Raw genomic sequence first — 20,756 nt, 5'->3', positions numbered from 1 at the left:
GAAGGCTATACATTTTTTCACTGTATTTCCTAGATATATAATAAATTTAGCAATTAACAGGAGTTGCATTTGATCCACCATGTTTAAATTATTTTGTTTACTTTTTTTCTTACACCACCTGTAACTGAAGGAAAAAAAATGTAAAAAAGAAGAAGCATTTTACATTCTGGTGGAAACCCTCTGAGAGTATTTCCCCTTTTGTCGTAGTATGTTACACTGTTCTTTATACCTATTTTCATTTCTCTGTTTGACTGTATCAGGCCTGGTATGTGCACTGTGTTCTCATGGAAAGAATCAGATGATATACTCATGTTATTCTCTCTCCAGTTATTTGGAGGCTATATTTGTTGTGCAGTGGCTGCCTACCAAAAGCATGTAATTTGTAACTTCTTCAATTTTAAATTTTAATTTGATGTTTTAAATTTGTAATAACTGTAATTAAACATTATTTAATTTAAATATTAATCAAAATTTTAAATAATTTGTAATCAGAATGGGAACTGAAATGCAAATGCATTACTCCCTACATTCATTACTCAGTTAATTCAAGGCACAACTCCAGCACCTGCATTTGGTATTCTTAGCACTTCTTTTTTATGTTACACATCTGTGAGGCCTGGCACTTACTTATAAAATTTTGCAATATTAATGCAAAAATACACTACTACTAATTTTATCAGAGAAGGATGTTTTCATCATTCATGCCTCCGTGGAATCTTACCATGGCTTCTTGCTAGCTGATTCAAATCAGTTCAAATTATCTTCTCCAGGGAACTGTTTCTCAGTATCAAAACCTGAGCATGTCTTGAATAGAGAGACAGAGGGTTGAAGGAGAAAATAAGCCATGTCTGTTATGGAGGATACTTTAATAATGCAATCCAGCAGTGACTCCATATTTCTGCAAATGGCTCTTCATGAGGTCCTACAATAGGCTTTACTGATGATTATTCTGACAATGAAACATCTCCCAGGCTCTTGCATTCTTTTTTAGTATTGTCTTCTTTTGTCAGCCCAACACCCTCCTTTGATGTGGTTGTTCTTCCTTGCCTAGGGATTCCTTCTCTGGGAAAAATGTATCCACACCCAAAGACTGCTTCCACTTGACTGTGCAGAAAGGTATGTTGGTTCTACAGCAAGTGTTTCTATGGCTTAGGGAATCTGTTGTTTGCTGAGAGGTATCCCAAAATATATATGGAAGAAGAATTAAGAATTAATTCTTCAAAAGAAGAATTAAGGTTTTTTGAGTGTTTTCAGAGGATATTAATGGAGACAATACAGCTGAGGAAAACAGGTATTTTGTTTCGAACTTAATGAATGTATCACTTGGCCTCCTCAGTGTGTATCCTTCTTCATCAGGAGTCCTCTAACAAAAATATGATGGAACTACATGAACATTCACAGCAGTATTCAAGTAAGATATTAGCTAATTTCTCTTTCATATATATGTGTGCCAATTCCATTTAAACCAATGTCTTGTATAAAGTGGAAATATAGCCTAGAATATTGGAATATCAATCATACTGCATGAGATAGAGAAGATCCTGATCACTTGCTGTGTTGCTGTAATAATTGCTCAGGATATAGATGCCATTTTCCATTTTCATAGGATAGGTTTTCATGTCAATCATCTCACAGTCCCTTGACCATGCTTTGTTGCCCCCTTTCATGTCTCCCCGTGCTCTGTACAGTCTGTATTGTTCATGTGCTTCACTCATGCCATGGCAGTAAGAGCTGACCTCAAAATCTAACAAAGTCTGTTGATTTAAACAGGTTTTACACCAACTAAAGATCTGGTAGACAGCGCTGTGAGCTACCAAGTACTGCCTGGCATACATTGGCAGGGGAGGGGAGTGTGACAGATATATGTCATTATAACTTGCTCATCCTAGCACATGGCACTTGAAATCCCTCTCATGTTTAGCCTCACTAACAAGAACATACTGCATGTCAGATTTTCCAAGATGGGCTCAGAAGCACAGGTTGCTTCACAGAGCTGGCAGGCAGCATCTTTTCTTGCCACTGACTTGTACATTTCATCCTGCAAATATGAAAAGGAAGCTCCTGGTGGTTCTCTCAAGTCAGTCTTCTTCCAGGAAGGAGCAGCACTGCAGTGCTCCCAGGGATTCTGAGTATGGTCTCTGTTCCCAGCTTCCCAGCTTCTGTGTGAACCAGAATATATACCTGTACTACATAATATGTCATGTTAAGTACAGAATTATTGCATCTTGCAGTGTTAACAAACATTTTTACTCTTAATCTTCAGGAAATATAATAATGTAGCCATAGCAAGAGACATAGTATTTCCTGAGGAGTCTCATGGGACAGGGAACATGGAGCTACAGTGGTCCAAGCTAAATACGTACTCTCATAGATAGTCTTTCCTGCCATGGATTAGGGGTGATAACTGGTAGGTCTCTGACACCTTTTTTCCCATTCTCCTTCTGAAAGTATCACCATTGCCTAGTGGATTAACCCTGTTGCAGATTAATTGCTTGTAGAACAGTTTTTGCCTGCTTCCAAAGGAGCTCTTAAAGCCTGGGATAACAAAAGCGTGCTGCATCCAAGGCTGTCAAAAAAGTTACACAGAAGCCTGAAGCATAGAAGGAATAAAAATGAATGTGGAAATCCTCTGGCAGGGTTATGTTTCAAACAGTCCCTTGTCATTACAACAAATGGGAATGTTTACTTAAGAGCACTGAATTATTTATTAGAGAGTGAAATAATCCTGTAGAACAGTGCCTTCTCTACACACATGGATTAACCCATGGGGATTAGGAGTCCTCCAACACCTGGTTCTAGGAAAAAGATCAGTAAACAGATGATGTTAATCTGATTTCTGCTGACGTGGCTGTGCATTGGGGAAAATGGGCACAGAGACTCTCAAAGAGCTGACTTCATGGAAGTGTTGCAGATGCAAATAACACCTATTGTATCAAATCTATTTTAAAGGTATCTCTGCACAAGCATCTATGTTTTCTGCACAATCACAGGTTTTTCATAGCCTTTATACATACCACTTGGATTATGCAGAAACATCTACAAAAAAAGAGACTGCATTTTAAAATTTTGCCCTTATGTACCAGATAGCAAAAGCCCAGCACTCACTTTTATTTTCTTAATCCTACATTATATCCGTATATAAACAGTATATAATAATATTATAATCTGTTTATAGATTAAGCTAAGATTCTTCTAGCCAGGCTTGCAAATTTGGAATTCCTTTGGCTTCAACTAGAGCTTTATTTTAATAAAGATTGGAATTTAATATTTTAGAGTACACCAAATAAAACTTCTCAGTATCTACTACAGAGGACACAGATCATCATCTGTGTTTCAGGGAAAACAACCATGAATTTGCAGCAGGAACGGTCATTTCCAGTCAAGAACTGAGGGCTTGAAAATGCCTATTTCTAAGGCTAAATTGTTTAATATTATACAGATGTGCCACAGTTCAGTATTGATGTATTGGCAGCTGCTGGGGATTCGATGAATCACAGAATGGTTTGGGTCGGAAGGGTCATTAAAGATCACTTAGTTGGGATGGAACTAAATGATCTTTAATGTCCCTTCCGACCCAAACCACTCTGTGATTCGGGGCAGGGACACCTTCCACTACACTAGGTTGCTCCAAGCCCCGTCCAGCCTGGCCTGGAACACTTCCAGGATGGGGCATCCACAGCTTCTCCGGGAAACCTGTTCCAGTGCCTCACCACCCTCACAGTAAAGAATTTCTTACTACTATCTAATCTAACCCTACTCTCGTTCAGCGCAAAGCCATTCCCCGCTACAAGCCCTTGTAAGAAGCCCCTCCATGTGCCGGCTCCACGCCCTCCCGGTGCAGGAGCCTGGGAAGCGGGCGGGGACGGGAGCGGGGCCGGAGCTGAGGCGGGCCCGTCCCAGCCGCGCTCGCCCGCGCCGCTTTTGGTCCCTCTGGCGGCGCCGTAGCGGCCGGGCCGGGCCGGCGCCTGCGTGGCGCGGGCATCCCGGCTGCCGGTGATTCCTGCTCCCGGTGATTCCTGCTCCCGGTGATTCCTGCTCCTGGTTCCTGCTTCCTGCCCCGCCGCCATGGATTACCGGGCGCTGGTGATGAGCCAGGTCGTGCCCGGGCAGTTCGACGATGCGGACTGCTCGGACAGGTGAGGGCGCGCCGCGGGCCGGGGCTGAGGGCGCTGGGGAGCCGGGCCGGGCGGACACGCGGAGCGGGAGCAGCCCTGGGACTTGCCCGGCAGCGGGGAAGGGAGAGCGGGTGGTGCTGCCCCGCCACGGGAGGAGGTGAGAGGAAAGGCTGCGTGTGTCTCTCGGCTTCCCTTTTCCATGGTGTGTGCTGCTTTGGGACGTACTTGTCCTGGCAGCCGTGACACGTTATTGACATTACAGAATGGTAGCATCGGTTAGGTTGGAAAAGACCTCGGGGATCATCGAGACCAAGCTGTGACACAACACTACCGTCCCAACTAGACACTGAGTAACAACTCCAGTCTTCCCTTAAACACCTCCAGGAACGGTGACTCCACCACCTCCCTGAGCAATCCATCCCAATGTCTAACCACCCTTGCTGTGAAGAAATTCTTCCAAATTCTCCTGGTGCAACTTTGCAACTTTAGGCCGTGTCCTCTTTTCCTGTCGCTTGTTGTCTGGGGGAAGAGGCCAACCCCCACGTGGCTGCAGCCTCCTCTCAGGGAATTGTAGAGAATGGTAAGGTCCCCCCTGAGCTTTCTTTCCTCCAGGCTAAACATCCCCAGCTCCCTCAGCTGCTCCTCACAGGACTTGTGCTCCAGACCCTTCACCAAGTTCATTTCCCTTTTCTAGACCTGATCCAGCACCTGAATAGGTGGCCTCAGAACTGGACTCAGTGAATTAAAACACGGGTGAAAATGTAAAGTCATTTATGGGGGATAAGTGTATTGAATTTTTGGTTATGTAACAATCATTTTTAGTTATAGAGACATCTGTGTTTCTTTTCAGTGAATCTGTGGAAGACACAGAAGCGTGTAAAGAGAGTGAGGTCCCTGAGAGCTGCCAGCTATGCACGTGTGAAGAAGTTAACGCTGAGGAAGGAGATGGTGATGATGACAACGATGCTGAAGAGGAAGATGAAGACTGGGACTGGGATGATGAGGTGGGAAGACTCACAAAGCGCCACAATGCTGCTGGTGGATGCAATCCACAGGTATGTTGAAGGTTATTCTGTGGGCTTTGAGGGTGCCCGAGAGCTAATGGGGCCAGCCTGGAGGCTTTGTTGTTGTTAGTGTTATATTGGGGGCAAATGCAAGCAGAAATTTTTCCTTCAGAGAAATTTTTCCTTCAGAGAATCCCCTTCCTTTGCGTCTGTTGCTCTTACTTGCCTTGTGTGTATGTACACTATAGCCCGAGCTGCATTTGATTTTCTTGTCTCAAACCCTGTTGCTGGATTCTCTGTGTCACTGCAGTTTCCTTCACTTCCTTACCTTACTCAACTTTTCTTTGCTTACCCTTAAGATGTTCCTTACTTTTTGGTATTTGTCCTCTGTGTTTCTGAGCATCTTCCCCCGCCTTTCTGTTTATTTTTAGACTATCTGTTAGCCATATCCAGGGTGAAACCAGTTCTGTTTTTGACTTAATAGTGAAGAAGGCAAACAAAAATACAAGCATGGGAAATGGAGGGGGGTGCTTGAAGTGAATTAATTTAGCGTATATGGTGTTGGCATAGAAACTCTGGTGTGCAGAATGGAGAGCACTCGTGAAGGTAAGAAGGGTGCTAGTTCTTACATCAGCTGGGGCACTAGAGGTTCAAAACCTCATTTTTCTTATTGCTACCAACTTAGCAGAACAGTTGAGGTAAATCAGAGTGTGATGATCATAGCATAGCATAGCATGTCTGGCAGCACTTGTCCTGGTGATATATTCTTGCCTTTATTTAGAGGTTTATGCTGTTCAATGATGGTGAAATCATGTTCAGGTATTAGTTGTGTCTGGGGAGGACTACATGTAAGAAAAGATAGAATCTTGGGAAGTTTTCTCAGTTCATTGCCTCTGCATTTTTTCCCTCTTGATTTATTCCTTGTTTCTGTCTTCTGTTCCTTTTACAGACAGGAAAAAGTGCTGTGTGAGAGACTTGTAGCTTCCTAGACTAAAAAATAACTGGTTTGGAGCACTTTTAGAATTTTAACTGGTGTATTACCTGTATTTTCTTTTCTTGATTTAAGTAAAATCTGGTGTTAATCCATGTCTGTTTCCTTATATCCCATGTGGTTTTTATCCTACAGCTTTAGGCATAGGCATTTGAGATTACTTTTCCAATGAAATGGTTTGAATTTCAAAGGGCTGTGTACAGAATGTGACTTATGTTAACAAATCCTTTATTTCAGGCAAATAGACAGACCCCTAATTGCTCTTCAGCAAAACTGTCAACCCCTGCAGGCAAGGTTTTAAGAAAATTTGAACACAAAATCAATTTAGGTGAGTATAATTGCACTGCTGTCTGTTATTTTAAACAGATACCACTCTGAGGCATTCTCAGACTAATTCTGCTTATGTTAAGCCAGAACTCACTGGGAATGGGTGAGTTAACCTTTGCCAGAGAGTTTAAAAATGGCTTTTGAGTACTTGAAGTTGCCTTTAGTCTCCAAGAACTGGCTGTCATACCCCCCTCTCTCTCCACCTTCAGAACCACATGGTTGTTTTGTTGGGGTTTTTTCTTTCCCCTTGACTTCTCCAGGCAACCTGAAGTCTTTCTTCCCTAGATTCCTTTTAGGAAAAAGCTGTTTGGAGGGAGGATGTCAGCTCTCTGTTGTGATGTTGGTGATTCCCACAGCTGCACTTTCTAGACAAATGCAGTAGTCCCCTGTAGTATTGGGGGGGTACATTATGCAGCAATTCTCACCCAGGGGCAGAGCTCCTGTGCTAAGTGAAGAGGCTGCTGTCCCAGCTGGAGTGGTTTGATTTTTACCCTGAGATGGAGATGGCTGCTCAGCACAGCCTGTCAGGACCAGGGGTAGCTGTGATTGGCACCTTCTGACAGGGTAGAGATCAGAGGTTGGGTTTTCCTTTATAACAAAGTGGTGCTAGGGTGAAGGCTGCTGGTGTTTGTGGCCAAATACAGCAGCTTTTATACATTTAGCATTTAATCAAACACCATATAAATGCAATGTTGAACACAATCTGGAAGGCTGTTGTTTATTGTGTTAAGAAAAGTGGCATTTGATTGTTTTAAGAGACGAACAGACAAATTTATTGGTGAGATGTTATCCAGAAGGCATTACTGGTATAACATTTCCAAGTCTCTGGAATTTTCTCACTCATCTGTTTTGTTACCTTATAGTCCTGCCCTGAAATGTAAACAGAGTAAAGTGCTGGGTTAACCCTGGTGTGTAGGAAACTTCTTTGGGTTTTGGGGTTTTGATTTTTTTCATTGCTTCTTATGTGTTTTTCAGATAAGCTAAATTTTGATGACTCTGTTATAAACAGAGTCACAGAAAAGTCTAGGCAGAAGGAAGCAGACATGTGAGTATTACTTATGCTTCTGTTTTCACTAAAATACTTTAAACCCAGAAGTATAGTGCTTATTTCCTTGTTTAAATATGTTTGTTTAGAAAAATGAAGTTTAGAAGTAGTCTACATGCAGTTTGCCCTTTGGTCTTCCATTTTTTGTTTTCCAAATCAGTTTTTAGAATCATCCCAAAGTTTTGATTCTTTTGTCACTGGTAGCACATCTGATTGTGTTGATGTAGTATAGTAAGGCAGAAGTGATGGGTGTCATTCCCCTAGAAAAGACCCTTTTTTTCTAAACATAAATCCTTAAACCACTGAGCTAAAAAGGTGTTGAAGGAAAGTTCCTCCTGATGATTTGGTGGTGGAAAAGTATTTCTTCTTAAGAATTTTATTTTGCCTGCAGCTTATAGCCCTAAGTTGTAAAGAGAGATATGGTTTTCTTCTGAATGAGCATGATTCAGAAAAAGCAGGAAGGTCATCTATAAAAGTGAAGGGCTCTGATGTTAATGCTGGTGGTAGTTTGTTGATTTTATTTCCTTTCCATCCCTCTTTCTGCAGGAGAAACCTTTGGTTTTGTATGAGCTGAAAGCCTTACTTCTTAAGGCTGTCATCTTAACCTTTGGCACAGGATGGCACAGTTTGCTCTGTCAAAGTACCCAGCCCATATGTGGGATTGTAACATTTTATTTTCACTTCTGCTAGGTACCGAGTCAAAGACAAGTCAGACAGAGCAACAGTAGAACAGGTAAGGCCTTTGTTCATCAAAATTCCCTTTTGACTAGAGCAAATAGTGTAGAATTTTGGAATCAATGAAAAAGCAGTTAAAAGCAAGAACAGAGTTTTGGAATTCTCTCTCTTGTTATGCTGAAGAGACCTGTTGTTTCTTTCTTTCTTTGTTTCGCATATGAAAGTTAACTTTGGTTCCATAAACATTTTAGAGCTCATTTTTGTGTTTAACATTGTGATTTGTTTATATGTGTAATGCAGAATTCCATCTTACGCTTTTATTGAATTCCAAAGAGCAAGAAAAATGCTGAGTTTGCATTTTTTCTTCTTTAGCAAAACTGAATTATTACTGGGCTGAGCCCACATGGCTGTCCTATCTCAGTTATGTTATCTGTATCCCAAGAAATATCTTACTTTAAAACGTTTAATGCAGCTATGGGTGGGACATTATTTGTTTGTCTCTTCTAGAGTTAGGTTGAAGACATATGCTTAATTTAAAAAGAGAAAAAAAAATTGAAGAAAAAGTGAAATATCATCCTAGATTCATGTTAAAATTCTGAGTTATTATTATTATTATATATTCAGATTATTATTTGATCCTTGAGAACAGTCTGATGCCCAGGGGCCTTTCATATGATAGTAGGACTGGGCATTATTATTTTTTTTTTTCTGTGCTGACTTTTCTGTATTAAATTTGAGGTGTTGGACCCAAGGACCCGAATCATTCTGTTCAAGATGCTCTCTAGAGGTATTATATCAGAAATCAATGGCTGCATCAGCACAGGGAAAGAAGTAAGTTTTATTGCAAATAATGTAGTAGGCTTTTTTTTTTTTAGCCAGCTGGGTGAAAGTTTATGATGCTCAGAAAATGTAGTGAAATACTTGGGCTTAGTTCTACATATTTTGTGCTTCTTGGTAAGAAGTCATCTTAAGAAGTAATCTTAAGAAAAAAATATTTATGGTAAAGGAAACCAATTTTCCCAAGTATGAAAGATTTCTGAGAATGCCTTAATATTATCATAAATTTGTGGATGTTGTTAATTGCATCTTTCAACAAAAATTTTAGCAAAGTTATGTATACCCATAGTATTAAATAGTGCCTAAAGAGCCATACAAACCCAGATAATTCCAATTAAAGACATACTTCTGTCCTGTGTAGAGGTGAAAACATGAGACAATTGGGTGATGCTTTAGGCCTGAACAGTGCACTGGCTCAAGTTAACCCTTCACACAAGGGCTTGTTTCAGTCTCCCAAGTATGCATGAGGCAGAATTTTCTTGTGCAATGTTGATTTAATTTTGAGGGCATTGTTGCACCCCTGCCCCATCTTATGTACTTCCTGTAAGTTGCCCTTCATGGAAAAAGGATTGCCCTGGTGTGCAGTCTCCTTCAGCTGGGTGCCACACAGGGGCTGGGGTGGGATCAGCCCTTTTCCAGGTGTCAGAATGAGAAGAAGAGAGAAGACTATGTTGTTTTAAAGAGCTTTTCTTTAATGTTATTTCTTCCCTTTTTAATCTAATAGGCCAATGTATATCACGCCAGTACTGCGAATGGGGAGAACAGAGCAATAAAGATTTACAAAACCTCTATTCTGATGTTTAAAGATCGGGATAAGTATGTGAGTGGTGAATTCAGGTGAGTTTGACTTCTGCCTGATTTTACTGGGGAGGAGGGATTGTTTTGAAAGATGTTAAAATCACTGGTGCTCATGCTGTGTTGATAGACTAAGAGTCCCTGTTGTCTTTTTTTTTTTTTTATTTAAAGATTTCGTCATGGATACTGCAAAGGCAACCCAAGAAAAATGGTGAAGACATGGGCTGAAAAAGAAATGAGGAATTTAATAAGGTGATTCTTCCAGTTTTTATTTCATCATGCAGAGGTTACAAAAACTTTTAAGTTTAGAGGAGATGCTCTCTCTGTGGCTACCTCTACCCTATCGGGTCTCTGGAGTGTTCAGGAAAGTGTCTTAAGCTTCATTATAGGAGAGAAACAAAAGGGGAGGGAAGAATAAAGATCTTCTTTTGTTTTCCTGCTAATACTCGAAGCTCTTCAGTGTCTGAACTCTGTCTGACATGACTGAACAACAAGGAGAAGCTAGAAATAGCTGCTGCTGAGCAGCAACACACTGTGTGATATGGGTTAATCTAGGATTAACCTGAACTGTCTAAAGATTCTTTGACACGGGAGTGCTTAGAAAAAAGGGTCAGAATGGTTGTGGCTTTTTGTGTGCATTTCCTAGTTCTTCACAAGGGAGAGTTTCCTGGGCTCTCACTGTGTTATGTTCTAAGCTGCAGAGCTCCTTTATGCACTGGTGCAAAGCAAATAGAGTTTGGTTTTATTTTTTTTTTTTTGGCTTTGTTCCTGTGTTTCAGGTTGAATACAGCCCAGATACCTTGCCCAGAGCCCATTATGCTAAGGAGTCATGTGCTTGTCATGGGCTTTATTAGTAAAGGTGATAGGTAAGTATTCTTAGAAAATATTTTTTTTTTAATTTGTTGTTTTTTTTTTTTTTTTTTTAATTTAGTAATAGCTTTTCCCAAAGGTTTATGAAAACCAGCCAAACCAACCATCTAAATTTACCTACAGTTACTTTAGGGCTGTAAAGTTAACATGTGCATGTGATCTGTGGAATGGTCCCAGACATTTGTCAGCTACTACTGCAAGCAATCAGTGTGATTCTGAAGCCTCAGTTGTGTGCAAAACAAATTCATAAAGTGGCTTAACCAGAGATTAATGCTGGAAAGGCTTGGTAATCATACATGAAGATAGTTTATTGTTTTGTAGTTGCTGACATTAATGTAGCATGGTCCAAATTAGCTCCTGTTGAAAATAGAGCTTCAGAATCTCAGGCAAGCATGTAGCAAGGTTTTGCTCCCCTTCCTGCTGGCTCCTTGCTCTTGGTTGCTCATCCTGACTTGCTTGACATACTCGTGGAGTGAAAGATTCAGGCACAGCAATTAAAGCATTTGCAGCTGGTGTGAAAAAGGAAAAAGTATTTAGTTTCTATTTAGTTTTAGCTATATTTTTAGTTTTTGAGGTTTTTTGTTTTTTTGTAATTTCAAGGCCTGCTCCTCTGCTGAAGAATGCTCAGTTGTCTGACTCCAAAGTCCGGGAGCTGTACCTGCAGATCATCCAGTACATGAGAAGAATGTACCAAGATGCCAGACTTGTTCACGCAGATCTCAGTGAATTTAATATGCTGTATGTTTTTAATCCTTGCTCTGAATTGTGACATCTAAGATGTATGCATTGGCAGCCTCTGTGTGAGAGTACTGATGTACCTTTCAGCGAGGGCGGGGTCCCTGTGGTTACTGGGTTTTGTAACTTTCCTAATTAATTATGTCGCTTTTAGCCCAGATCTGAGCTTTCTCAGTTAAAAAACGCCAACAGGCAAACAAACAAAAGAAACCATAAAATAAGAAAGAAAGAAAAGTTAAAAGACACAACAAAATGACCTCACAAAACCCCCTCACAACTAGAAAAAAACCCATCAACTCTGGCAAAAACTAGTAAGGTATCATTTTTATGTCAGGTATTTTATATTAGTTAGGTATCATTTCACTGCTATATTTTTATAACTTGTTTCTTGTTTTATTTCTTTTTCATGCACCTCTCTGCTTTTTTTTGTTCATGAGCAGACTGTTTTTTAAAAAGGTTTAATTATACAGCTTGTATAGAGAGGGAGAGGATTGACTAAAAAAAGCCACCCTGGCCCTCACAGGCAAGGCATATGCTGGAGAAAGAAGATTTTTTTTTGCTGGTTCTTAAGTTTGAGGCATGCTCTGTTCCCTGCCCCTCAGTATCTGGTGGAGTTGGTGCAGCCCTGTGTGGGGTTTCCCTGCAGGTACCATGGAGGGGACGTGTACATCATTGACGTGTCTCAGTCCGTGGAGCACGACCACCCGCACGCGCTGGAGTTCCTGCGCAAGGATTGTGCCAACGTTAACGGTGAGGGGGCTGCACTCCAGCCCTTTGTTCTGACACCTGGTTTTTTTAGCAGGGGGGACTCAGTTCACCACATGTTTTTTCAGGTGTAACTGACTGTAGAAAATGTTAAAATTGCATTAAAATACTTCCTCTTCTATGTTCTTGTGACTTCCTCAGGGAGCAGTGTGCTGTGCTGAGTTCAGAGTAATGCAGCTTATTTTGCTAGAAATCATCTCTCTTAAATGAGTGCCATGACTGTATCTCTGAGTTAGGACGGATTTAAGATCACTCCCAGTCTGCAGCAGTGCTCACTCCAATCTTCACTTCCCTTACTTAAAAAAAATACTGTGCAGGCATACTGATGTGTTGCCTTCTGTGTGCTGAATCCACATCTGGGATTCCTCAGCTGGCAAGATGTTTCTGTGTGTTATAAAGTTCCCTGCACTAAGGGCAGCTGAGAGGATTGAGGCATAGAGTAATTAATTAGAGATGTTATCACTTGTCATAGCATTTTGATAAGTTTAATGGTGTTTTTCTCTTGAGAATTTGGTCTTCATGTGTGAATTTACATGTTGTGTAACAGATACACACCTCCTGGTAGGGTGTGTCCCTGAGGACGAAAAAAATCTCTTTATAGGCTGTTTTTGTCTCCCCTTTCTTTTCACATTGACTTTTTTCTTATTTTACACAGGCTCTTGAAAGTCTGGCACATAATTAGGAAAGAACTGTGTGCATGCTATATGTTTGTTGATATCCAGTTTGCTACTTTTTCCTTATTCCTTTTCAGTTCATGCATTTCTAGTAACTCCCTTCTGTCTCAGCTAGTCATACCCTTGCTCTTTATTTGTGTCTTATGTGCTCTTCTCCCTAGATATTCTAGGGTCTCAGTGAGTTGCAGTGGTTTTGGTGTTGTTTTGTTTTCTGTCACTGCAGCTTTCTCTGTCTAAATCTACAGAGACTCTAAGAAACACCTGGTTCTGCTCTAGGTGTGATCTCTGCAGAGATTTGTGGTTCAGTGAGCACGGAGAGGTGCCTCCAAACTAAGTGCTTCTCTAATCCTTCTATGATTAATTTCTCACAGTGAGAGATCTTCTGGGAATTTTAGTAGGAAATACTTGTTGAACAGTCCTCAGTGTCACTTGCTGCTGTTTTTCAGAACAGAAGTGCAGCCTATGAATTTGGTCATAACTGATTTAAGAAAGCAATTCTGAGTGTAGTAGCGAGGAAGATTCTAGGACATCAATGTGTCTTCCCTTTTGGGTGGATCATAGTGTACTGTATTTCAGTGGCCAGTTGTTTCTCTCTGGCAAAAGTTTGAGGTCTCCATTCCTTATTTGAAATACTTTTTTTTTTTTTTATCTTAGTCATTGCAAATACTACACACGTCTTGAATTCTTTACTTCTTAACCCATATTCCATTAAGTCAGGATCTTGCTGAAATTGATTTGGCTTTTATATTTATGCAGTTTTTCTCCTTTTAGTGTTTGTTGCATCTGGGAGATGAACAGTTTTATTTCAGGTGACCAAGAATCATCTGGTAACTAAACTCCATATGATGTAGAATGTGCTGCTGAGACTTCTCCAAGTCATCAGAGTTGCTGGCTTGCTGGAACTGTCACTTTAACATCCAAGCTGTGTACGTTAGATGGAATATACTAATGGGCTTTGTCTCTCCCATGTTTCCTGGCAGACTTTTTCCAGAAGCACAATGTTGCAGTGATGACAGTGAGGGAGCTGTTTGAATTTATTACTGATCCTTCTATCACAAGTGAAAACATTGATGACTACCTGTCTAAGGTAAGACCTCATGGCCTTGTTACTGACTAAGAGGACAGTAAAATCAGATCTAGTTCAAGCTCCAACATCTCATTTATTCTACATCCTAAGGAAGCAAGCACATGACATTGTTGTGCTAGTGCTTCAAAAATGCATAGAGGTCTTTTCCATTTATATCATTGTAGGGTGACACTGCTTTCCTTGCATGTTGTCACAGAAAGTGTCTTGGACATATTTTATGAAAAATCCTTTTGCTAGGATTTTTTCTCCTGAGAAGCTGAGAGGCCTCAGAAGTGAAATGTAAACAATAATTATCTGCTGCTGTGGAATGCAACAGGTGCATCTTTGATTGGTCTTATGTGGTTGTTTTTAATTAATGGCCAATCACAGTCCAGCTGTCTCAGACTCTCTGGTCAGTCACAAGATTTTATTATTCCATTCCATTTCTTTCCTTGCTGGCCTTCTGATGAAGTCCTCTCTTCTATTCTTTTAGTATAGTTTTAATATATAATTTTCTTTTAATATAATATATATCATAAAATAATAAATCAGCCTTCTGAAACATGGAGTCAAGACTCTCATCTCTTCCCTTGTCTTGGGACCCCTGTGAACACCACTACAAGAAAGTCTGTCTAATCATGAAGACTCAAATGTCTGTTTGAAGTGCTGTAAGAACCAGGATGCTTTAAGCTAGCTCTTTCTTTCTGGCAAGGAGGAGCTCTGCAGAAATATAACCGTGCTTATGTGTAGGGTGGTGTTGTATGTCCTGTAGCCGTGCTGGCCTGCCGCTGTTTGGTCTGGGGGGAGGAAGCTGCACGAGTGTTTTTCCTGCTGGTACGGCCCTGATCTGCGGCTGTCCCTGCGCTTCGCAGCTGGGCTGGTCACCATTAGGTGTCGCTGAAGGCATTCCCACAGGGACTGCTGGAGTGCGTGTGAGTGACGGTGGAGCACAGGGAGAAACACAGATGGGAATAGTTGGATGTGATTCTAAAGGCTTAGTGGCGCGATTCTAAAGAATGATAACTTTTTTTGTAATGTTTTGTATTTCTTTAGGCAATGGAAATAGCATCGAAAAGAACAGAAGAGGAAAGATCCAGTCAAGATAAAGTGGATGAGGAAGTGAGGATTTCTGTTCCTGCTGTGAAATTAATGTTAACCTTACCTCTTCTAAACACTGAAAAATGTTGTGTTTTCTTTGGAAAAATGTACAGTTGATGATAAACAAAACATTGTTTCTGATGCTGAGATATCTTGACCTAGTTGAGATGTGAAGTATTAAGGGATGCCATGTGTAAAGGCTGACAGCAATAAGCTGTTAGAAGGCAAATATTCTATTTCCAAAACCAGTTTGTTTGCTGACATGTGTGTCTCTTGATGTATCTTCCAGTTCAGGTTTAGTTAACAAAAAACCTGAGTAGAGATCTGATTGTGCCAGTGGTTTTGGACCAGTGATACAGAAGCAGGCTATTTGGTTAAGTGCATTGACCAAATTGCCTATCTAGCTCCCCTCCCAGTCTACTTTAGTTCTTCCACTGCTTTTACATTAAGTGAAGCCATCTCAAGTCCATAACAGAAAGCTGTTCATGTTCTGGAAATGTTTGATGTAAAGATACAGCCATTTCTATCTTAGTCTTAACTATCTGTTCCAGAAGAGTCTAAAAACAAAACTAACAACCAACAAAAGCCTCTTATCTTGTGGGTCAGTACAACTTGATTTATTCAAGACTTTTTTGTCTTGGAGCTCAGCAAGTTTCTCTAACTGCTTCAGGCTTTGCCAAGGAAAGATGTATTTTGTTTCCCAGTATAGCCTCAGCATAAAACTATTGAGGTGTAGAGTCTAGTGTTTGGTTGTACATTTTGTACATCAAAGTACATCTTTTGCAAGCAAGTTACTCCTTTGTTTATATGAGGTACTGATCTGTAAGAGAGGTGGTTTCATAAAATTTAAGTTCAGTTCATTTGTCCCTAGACTTTCCATGTGACCATGGCTAATTTGTGCCACTTTCCTTGCAAAAGAGTAGAGCTGAGTAAGGGCAGCTGTGTGGAAGTGGGGAACTGTGCTTTGTGCACAGCTCTCAGATGAGCAGTGATGATCATGAAGGGTACTGAATCTGTACTGGGATTGAACTGATACCATGAAACACAGAAGCAAAACATTTCTCTGATCTGGTGGGGTTGTAAGCTTGCTGAAAGACTGTTTCAGATGTGACAAACTCTAAGTAGGTTATTGATACTGCAGTTAGTTTTTATTGTACTGTACTGCTGCAAGGACCTTTTTTGAGTTGTACTGTAGGTTGAAGTGGGTGTTGTTACATGAAAAGATTTAGGTTGTAGCAGTGCATTTCAATGGAGTTGATTCCTGAAGGCATTATAAACATTACAATAAAAGCATTAGAAAAATTCTTAGGACACAAAACCTTAGTATTTAAATAGGCTAAGAGGTGGTTGGAGAATTTTATAAGTGGGCTGGTGTGAGTCAGGCTGAGGAAGGAGCCTTCTTAGTTGTGATCTACCAATAATGTCTAGGTTGCACATTAAGCCTGCCCCTGCAAAAAATAACCAAACAAAAAACAACTCTGTAGTTTAAATGGTAGGGGATGATTGCTGTGTTCATTTGTTTTTTCTCTGTGATTATTCTCCTAAGGATGCATAATTAGGAGAGAAGAACATCATGACACTGTATGTAAATTAGTAAGTCTGTGTTTCCCTTCACTGTGCTAGGTATTTAAGAAGGCCTACATACCTCGAACTCTGACTGAAGTTAAAAACTATGAGAGGGATGTGGACATAATGATGAAATTGAAAGAAGAGGATATGGCATTGAATGTTCAGCAAGATAATGTGAGTAGACATGCTGAGGCCCTGCAAAAGAGAGAGAGGGAATATGAATTCTTCTTACTGCACACTGTTAGCAACAAATAAAAACAGAAGCGTTGCTACCAAGGTGTGAAGTACTAAATCTATACCATACTTTAAAATTGTCTGGTTAGTGCTTAATGCTAACATTGTGGATTTTACCCTGGTCTTTATTTCTTTAAATTTATTTTTAGATAGTAATTCTCTCTAGGCATAAAGAATTAAGATATAATTTGATAATGTAATTTCTTCCTCTCTCCCTTGGAGCAGATTCTCTACCAGACTGTGACAGGACTGAAGAAGGATTTGTCTGGTGTTCAGAAGGTGAGAGGGTCTTTTTGAAATCCTTAATTTTAGCCATTTTCAGAAAAGTGCTTACAGGTAGTTCAGAGAATGCCTGGTCCTGCAGCTGACACCATGAAAGAAGCCTTTGTGTGCAGAGTGACCATTTGTGTCAGGGTGTGTCTGCAAAACACAGAATTTGCTTCCGTGCACTGTGGCTGATGCTTGATTGCTTGAGAATGAAACTAATTAAAATCCTTGCTGTGGCCATGATCTCTAAAGTTAAGGTGTCAATGAGGGAAAGTGTTTTCTGATTATGGAAAATGTAATTGATTTAAACTGTTGCATGACTGCAAGTTTTGATATGTTTCTGATATCAGATTTAATATCAGATATATTGATATGATAGGGTATCTGTTGTAATATTGCATAAAGAACAGTCCTCCAGTATAAGCCATAAAATATTATGTCTTACTGTGTTTGAAGTACTTGACAGTGACACTTCTGTAAAGTAGATTGGATGAGAAGTTGGATACAGATCACTTGGAGCCATGTCATTCAAGGCAGAAGCCCTGTGTGGATTCCCCCTCCTTACTTTGTGAATATTCTCTAACAGTGGTGTAGACTCTTGATTTAAAATGGAAATATAAATATGGATGGGAATGGGCTGTAGCACAGTCTCCAGGCTTGTTTAAGAATAAGTGAGTATTCAGTGCAGATATTTGTGTTTGCAATATAGAATACATAGAGTGCCCCCAAGGTAGATCTGGGTATGATCCAAGGATAATTAAAAATAGGCTTCCACATATGTTAGCAAATTGCTGTTTAACTTAGGGAAATTGGTTTGGGAGTGCAAATAACAGCTGTGCTTTGAGCCCTGACCTAAAAGAATCTGTGGTGTACATTCTAGATTCCTTTTTCTTAGTTTGACTTAACCTACTTTTCATTCTTTATCTTGAAACTCAGTGAGGGCTGTGGTAAGGGAGATAGCATCAGATTGCTCAAGGGCTTCTTTGCAACAGATTCTGTTTTCTTTTTTGTGAGTATATATATACATTGTGCATGTGTATGTGTGTGTGCTGCCATTAGGTTTCTTGGTTTTGATTTGATGTAATTCTTGATATATCTTGCAGATTCCTGCACTCCTTGAAGAGGCTGACAATTCAGAAACAGACTCTGATGATGATGATGATGGTGGTGGCAGCTCAGAGGATTCTGATTTGGGCTGTAAAGAATCTGTACATCCCAAAGATAAACCTGCTGAAGTTAGCATGGACAAAAAGGTCAGCTGGCCAGGAACTGTTTATTCTTTCCCACCTTTGCTTATATGACACAAAAATATTCAAACTTAGTGACTCTTGCTTCTTCCTGTCTGAAACAAGCTGTGGACCTTTCCTGTTGTGGAGAACAAGAGCAGAGGCAGTTAATTTCATTGGGGATGCTTTATTAAAGGTGCTTTTATCTAGAGCAGTGTGCAACACAGCTCTCTGTAGCTTAGGCAAAGCTGGAAGAGAGAGCTCTACAGGGAATTACAGGGCTACACAAAGTAGAATTCAGTGAAGCCTGGGCAGCTTTTCAGTCCCTCTGGCTACTCTTCCAGGCTTTGGTGCTCAAGTTTGTGGCTGTGGTCCCTGATAAACCTCCTTATGCCCAGACAGCTGAGACCACTTGATCTGTAGAGCTGGAGATTTGGTGACAGTGTTTGTACCACAGTGCTTTAGCAGTACCATTAGTACAGGCTGCCTAGCTTTCCTGTGGGCAAGAGATGTAATGCAGTCCAGCAAAGGGATTATGGTTAGGGTCTGGGGTTTGGGTTTTCTTTGAGGTTTCATTTTCTAAACTGTGGAACAATATGCTTAGTTTTGGTGAGGCTCTCCTGCAGAGTATCACTTATGAGTGAGAGCCTTTTGGCAGCCTTTAGGTGCTGTGGAAAAAAAAATAATTAAAAAACAGGGTGAAACTTGCAGGCTTAAGGGGTTCAAGGTTTGGGACATGGCATTTTAAGTTTTTCTTCCTAGAAAAGGTAAGATTATATATTTCATATCTGTCAAATAAAAATGCAGCACTCCACTACACACTGCCAGTCTAGAGCTGCTGCCTTTTAGATGTGAAAGAGGGAAGTCTTGGCCGCTTCTCATCTGATAGGTTTTCATTTGGACTTCTTTTTGTGTGAGGTGATAGTTTTTGGTAACTTGTGTTTAGCAGCAATTACTTCTACCTACTCCTTCCGCTTTGCTGACTTTTTGTTTTCTGGTTGAGTCTTGTCCCTTCTGTCTGGCACAGAGGCACAGACTTGGTGTGTTGCAGTAGCATGGCGTTCTTTCCTGCCAGTCCTGCTGGTGATCAGCTTGCTCCATCAGCACTTACTGGATCAATATTTTGATACATGACACATACAAACAGATACTATAGTAGCTCTGTGGGTAGCAGAAAATGTAGACCAGACAACCTGTTGTAATCTTGGGTGTAAAGAGCGTGAGTTAAGAGTGCCTCTTGTTCACTTGCTTCAAAGGTTGCATGAAACTCAGGTTCTAACTAGTTTGTCATTACCAATGTGCAGGTCTGGGCTCCACCCCCAACCTCTGTCTCCTTTTTCCTATCCCCTCATAATTTCTATTGATTTTTAAAATTTCTTTATCTTGATAACCTTATTTTTATGTCATGTGTTAATTAACTTGTTATGTAACAATTGATTGACTCGTTTAAAATTCTTCATTCCCTTCTGGCTTTAAATGAATGGTGTTTGATTCCTTATAGGAAAGGAAGAAGATGGTCAAAGAAGCCCAAAGAGAAAAGAGAAAAACCAAAATCCCAAAGCATGTGAAGAAGAGGAAAGAAAAAACTGCAAAAATGAAGAAAGGCAAATAAAACCATCTTTGGCTCAGAGAAAGGGATGATGTGTTGTGGATTAGTCAGCCACCATCTTTTTTTCTTTAATAAAAAATTAAAAATCCTTTATTTATGTACATACAGTGTAAACTGTGAGGGTGTTTTTTGTTAATAACATGGTGTAGTTGTTTGAACAGAGTGTATGACACAGGTTTCTTGATGGGAAAGACTGAACCTAATATTTGTGCCTGCTAAAATTCTTTATCTATGCAGGTTTGACTTTTTTGCTAAATTCACACTTATTTGTTCCTGTGTTCTAACTCTCCATGCCTTCTTCACAGTAGGGAGCAAACTGAGCTCTGCAGGCTCTCACAGTCCCCTGGGATAACCCTGCAGGCATTGTGCCTTTGCTGCCTCCCTGTGCTTGCATCTCCATTGATGGCCAAGTGCCCACGTGGCTGCAATCCCCAGTTTGACCTTCACAGCCTCTCTGGTGCCTTTGGCTAGAAATCTCGTAAGAGAGGAACCCATCAGGGCTTCCAGATCTCTCTTTCTCTCCCTCTGCTGCCTTTCTCCATCCACACAGGGGTTGATAGCACTCTCACATACAGTGCTCATGTACATGTAGACTGGAGCAAGCAGGACTGGTATTTTCTTAGCAAATGGGGATGTTTATTGGGGCACTGAGATGAAATGTATGCATTTGGATATTGGCATTACATTAGGTGCAAAAGAGGGCCCAGCCTCCAACTTGGGAGTGAAGGAAGGAGGACTTGCACGATCCATATCCAGAGGTGAGGGAGTACTGGTGATTCTCATGACACCAAGGGCTTAGATGCTGCCAAGAAGCATGGACACCTTATTTCCTGCCTGTGTACAGATGTATGCAG

General features: G+C 40.6%; 1 protein-coding gene across 1 annotated transcript; it reads left to right on the top strand.

Moving 5' to 3' along the window:
* Window positions 1-3,957: 3,957 nt before the first annotated feature.
* RIOK1 (RIO kinase 1) lies at window positions 3,958-20,003 on the top strand. The gene is made up of 17 exons (XM_063161049.1): window positions 3,958-4,136; window positions 4,966-5,170; window positions 6,348-6,438; window positions 7,413-7,482; window positions 8,173-8,215; window positions 8,896-8,988; window positions 9,719-9,831; window positions 9,961-10,041; window positions 10,569-10,655; window positions 11,260-11,397; window positions 12,041-12,144; window positions 13,814-13,920; window positions 14,953-15,018; window positions 16,621-16,740; window positions 17,026-17,079; window positions 18,171-18,320; window positions 19,795-20,003. Exons 1-17 carry the CDS (start codon window positions 4,066-4,068, stop codon window positions 19,903-19,905), a joined length of 1,704 nt encoding a protein of 567 aa, XP_063017119.1. The 5' UTR covers window positions 3,958-4,065; the 3' UTR covers window positions 19,906-20,003.
* Window positions 20,004-20,756: the final 753 nt, after the last annotated feature.

This window comes from Melospiza melodia, chromosome 1, assembly GCF_035770615.1.
Source record: "Melospiza melodia melodia isolate bMelMel2 chromosome 1, bMelMel2.pri, whole genome shotgun sequence".
Classification (NCBI taxonomy): Eukaryota; Metazoa; Chordata; class Aves; order Passeriformes; family Passerellidae; genus Melospiza; species Melospiza melodia.
Note: the sequence above shows the minus strand (reverse complement) of the source record. Positions and strands in the feature narration are given on the sequence as shown.

Excerpts from the sequence above, each read along its gene's own strand:
- RIOK1 (XM_063161049.1), top strand. The coding sequence starts at position 4,066 with ATGGATTACCGGGCGCTGGTGATGAGCCAGGTCGTGCCCGGGCAGTTC. Across the intron at positions 9,832-9,960 it reads TATGTGAGTGGTGAATTCAG|ATTTCGTCATGGATACTGCA; the intron begins GTGAGTTTGACT and ends TTTTATTTAAAG. Across the intron at positions 15,019-16,620 it reads AAGATAAAGTGGATGAGGAA|GTATTTAAGAAGGCCTACAT; the intron begins GTGAGGATTTCT and ends TCACTGTGCTAG.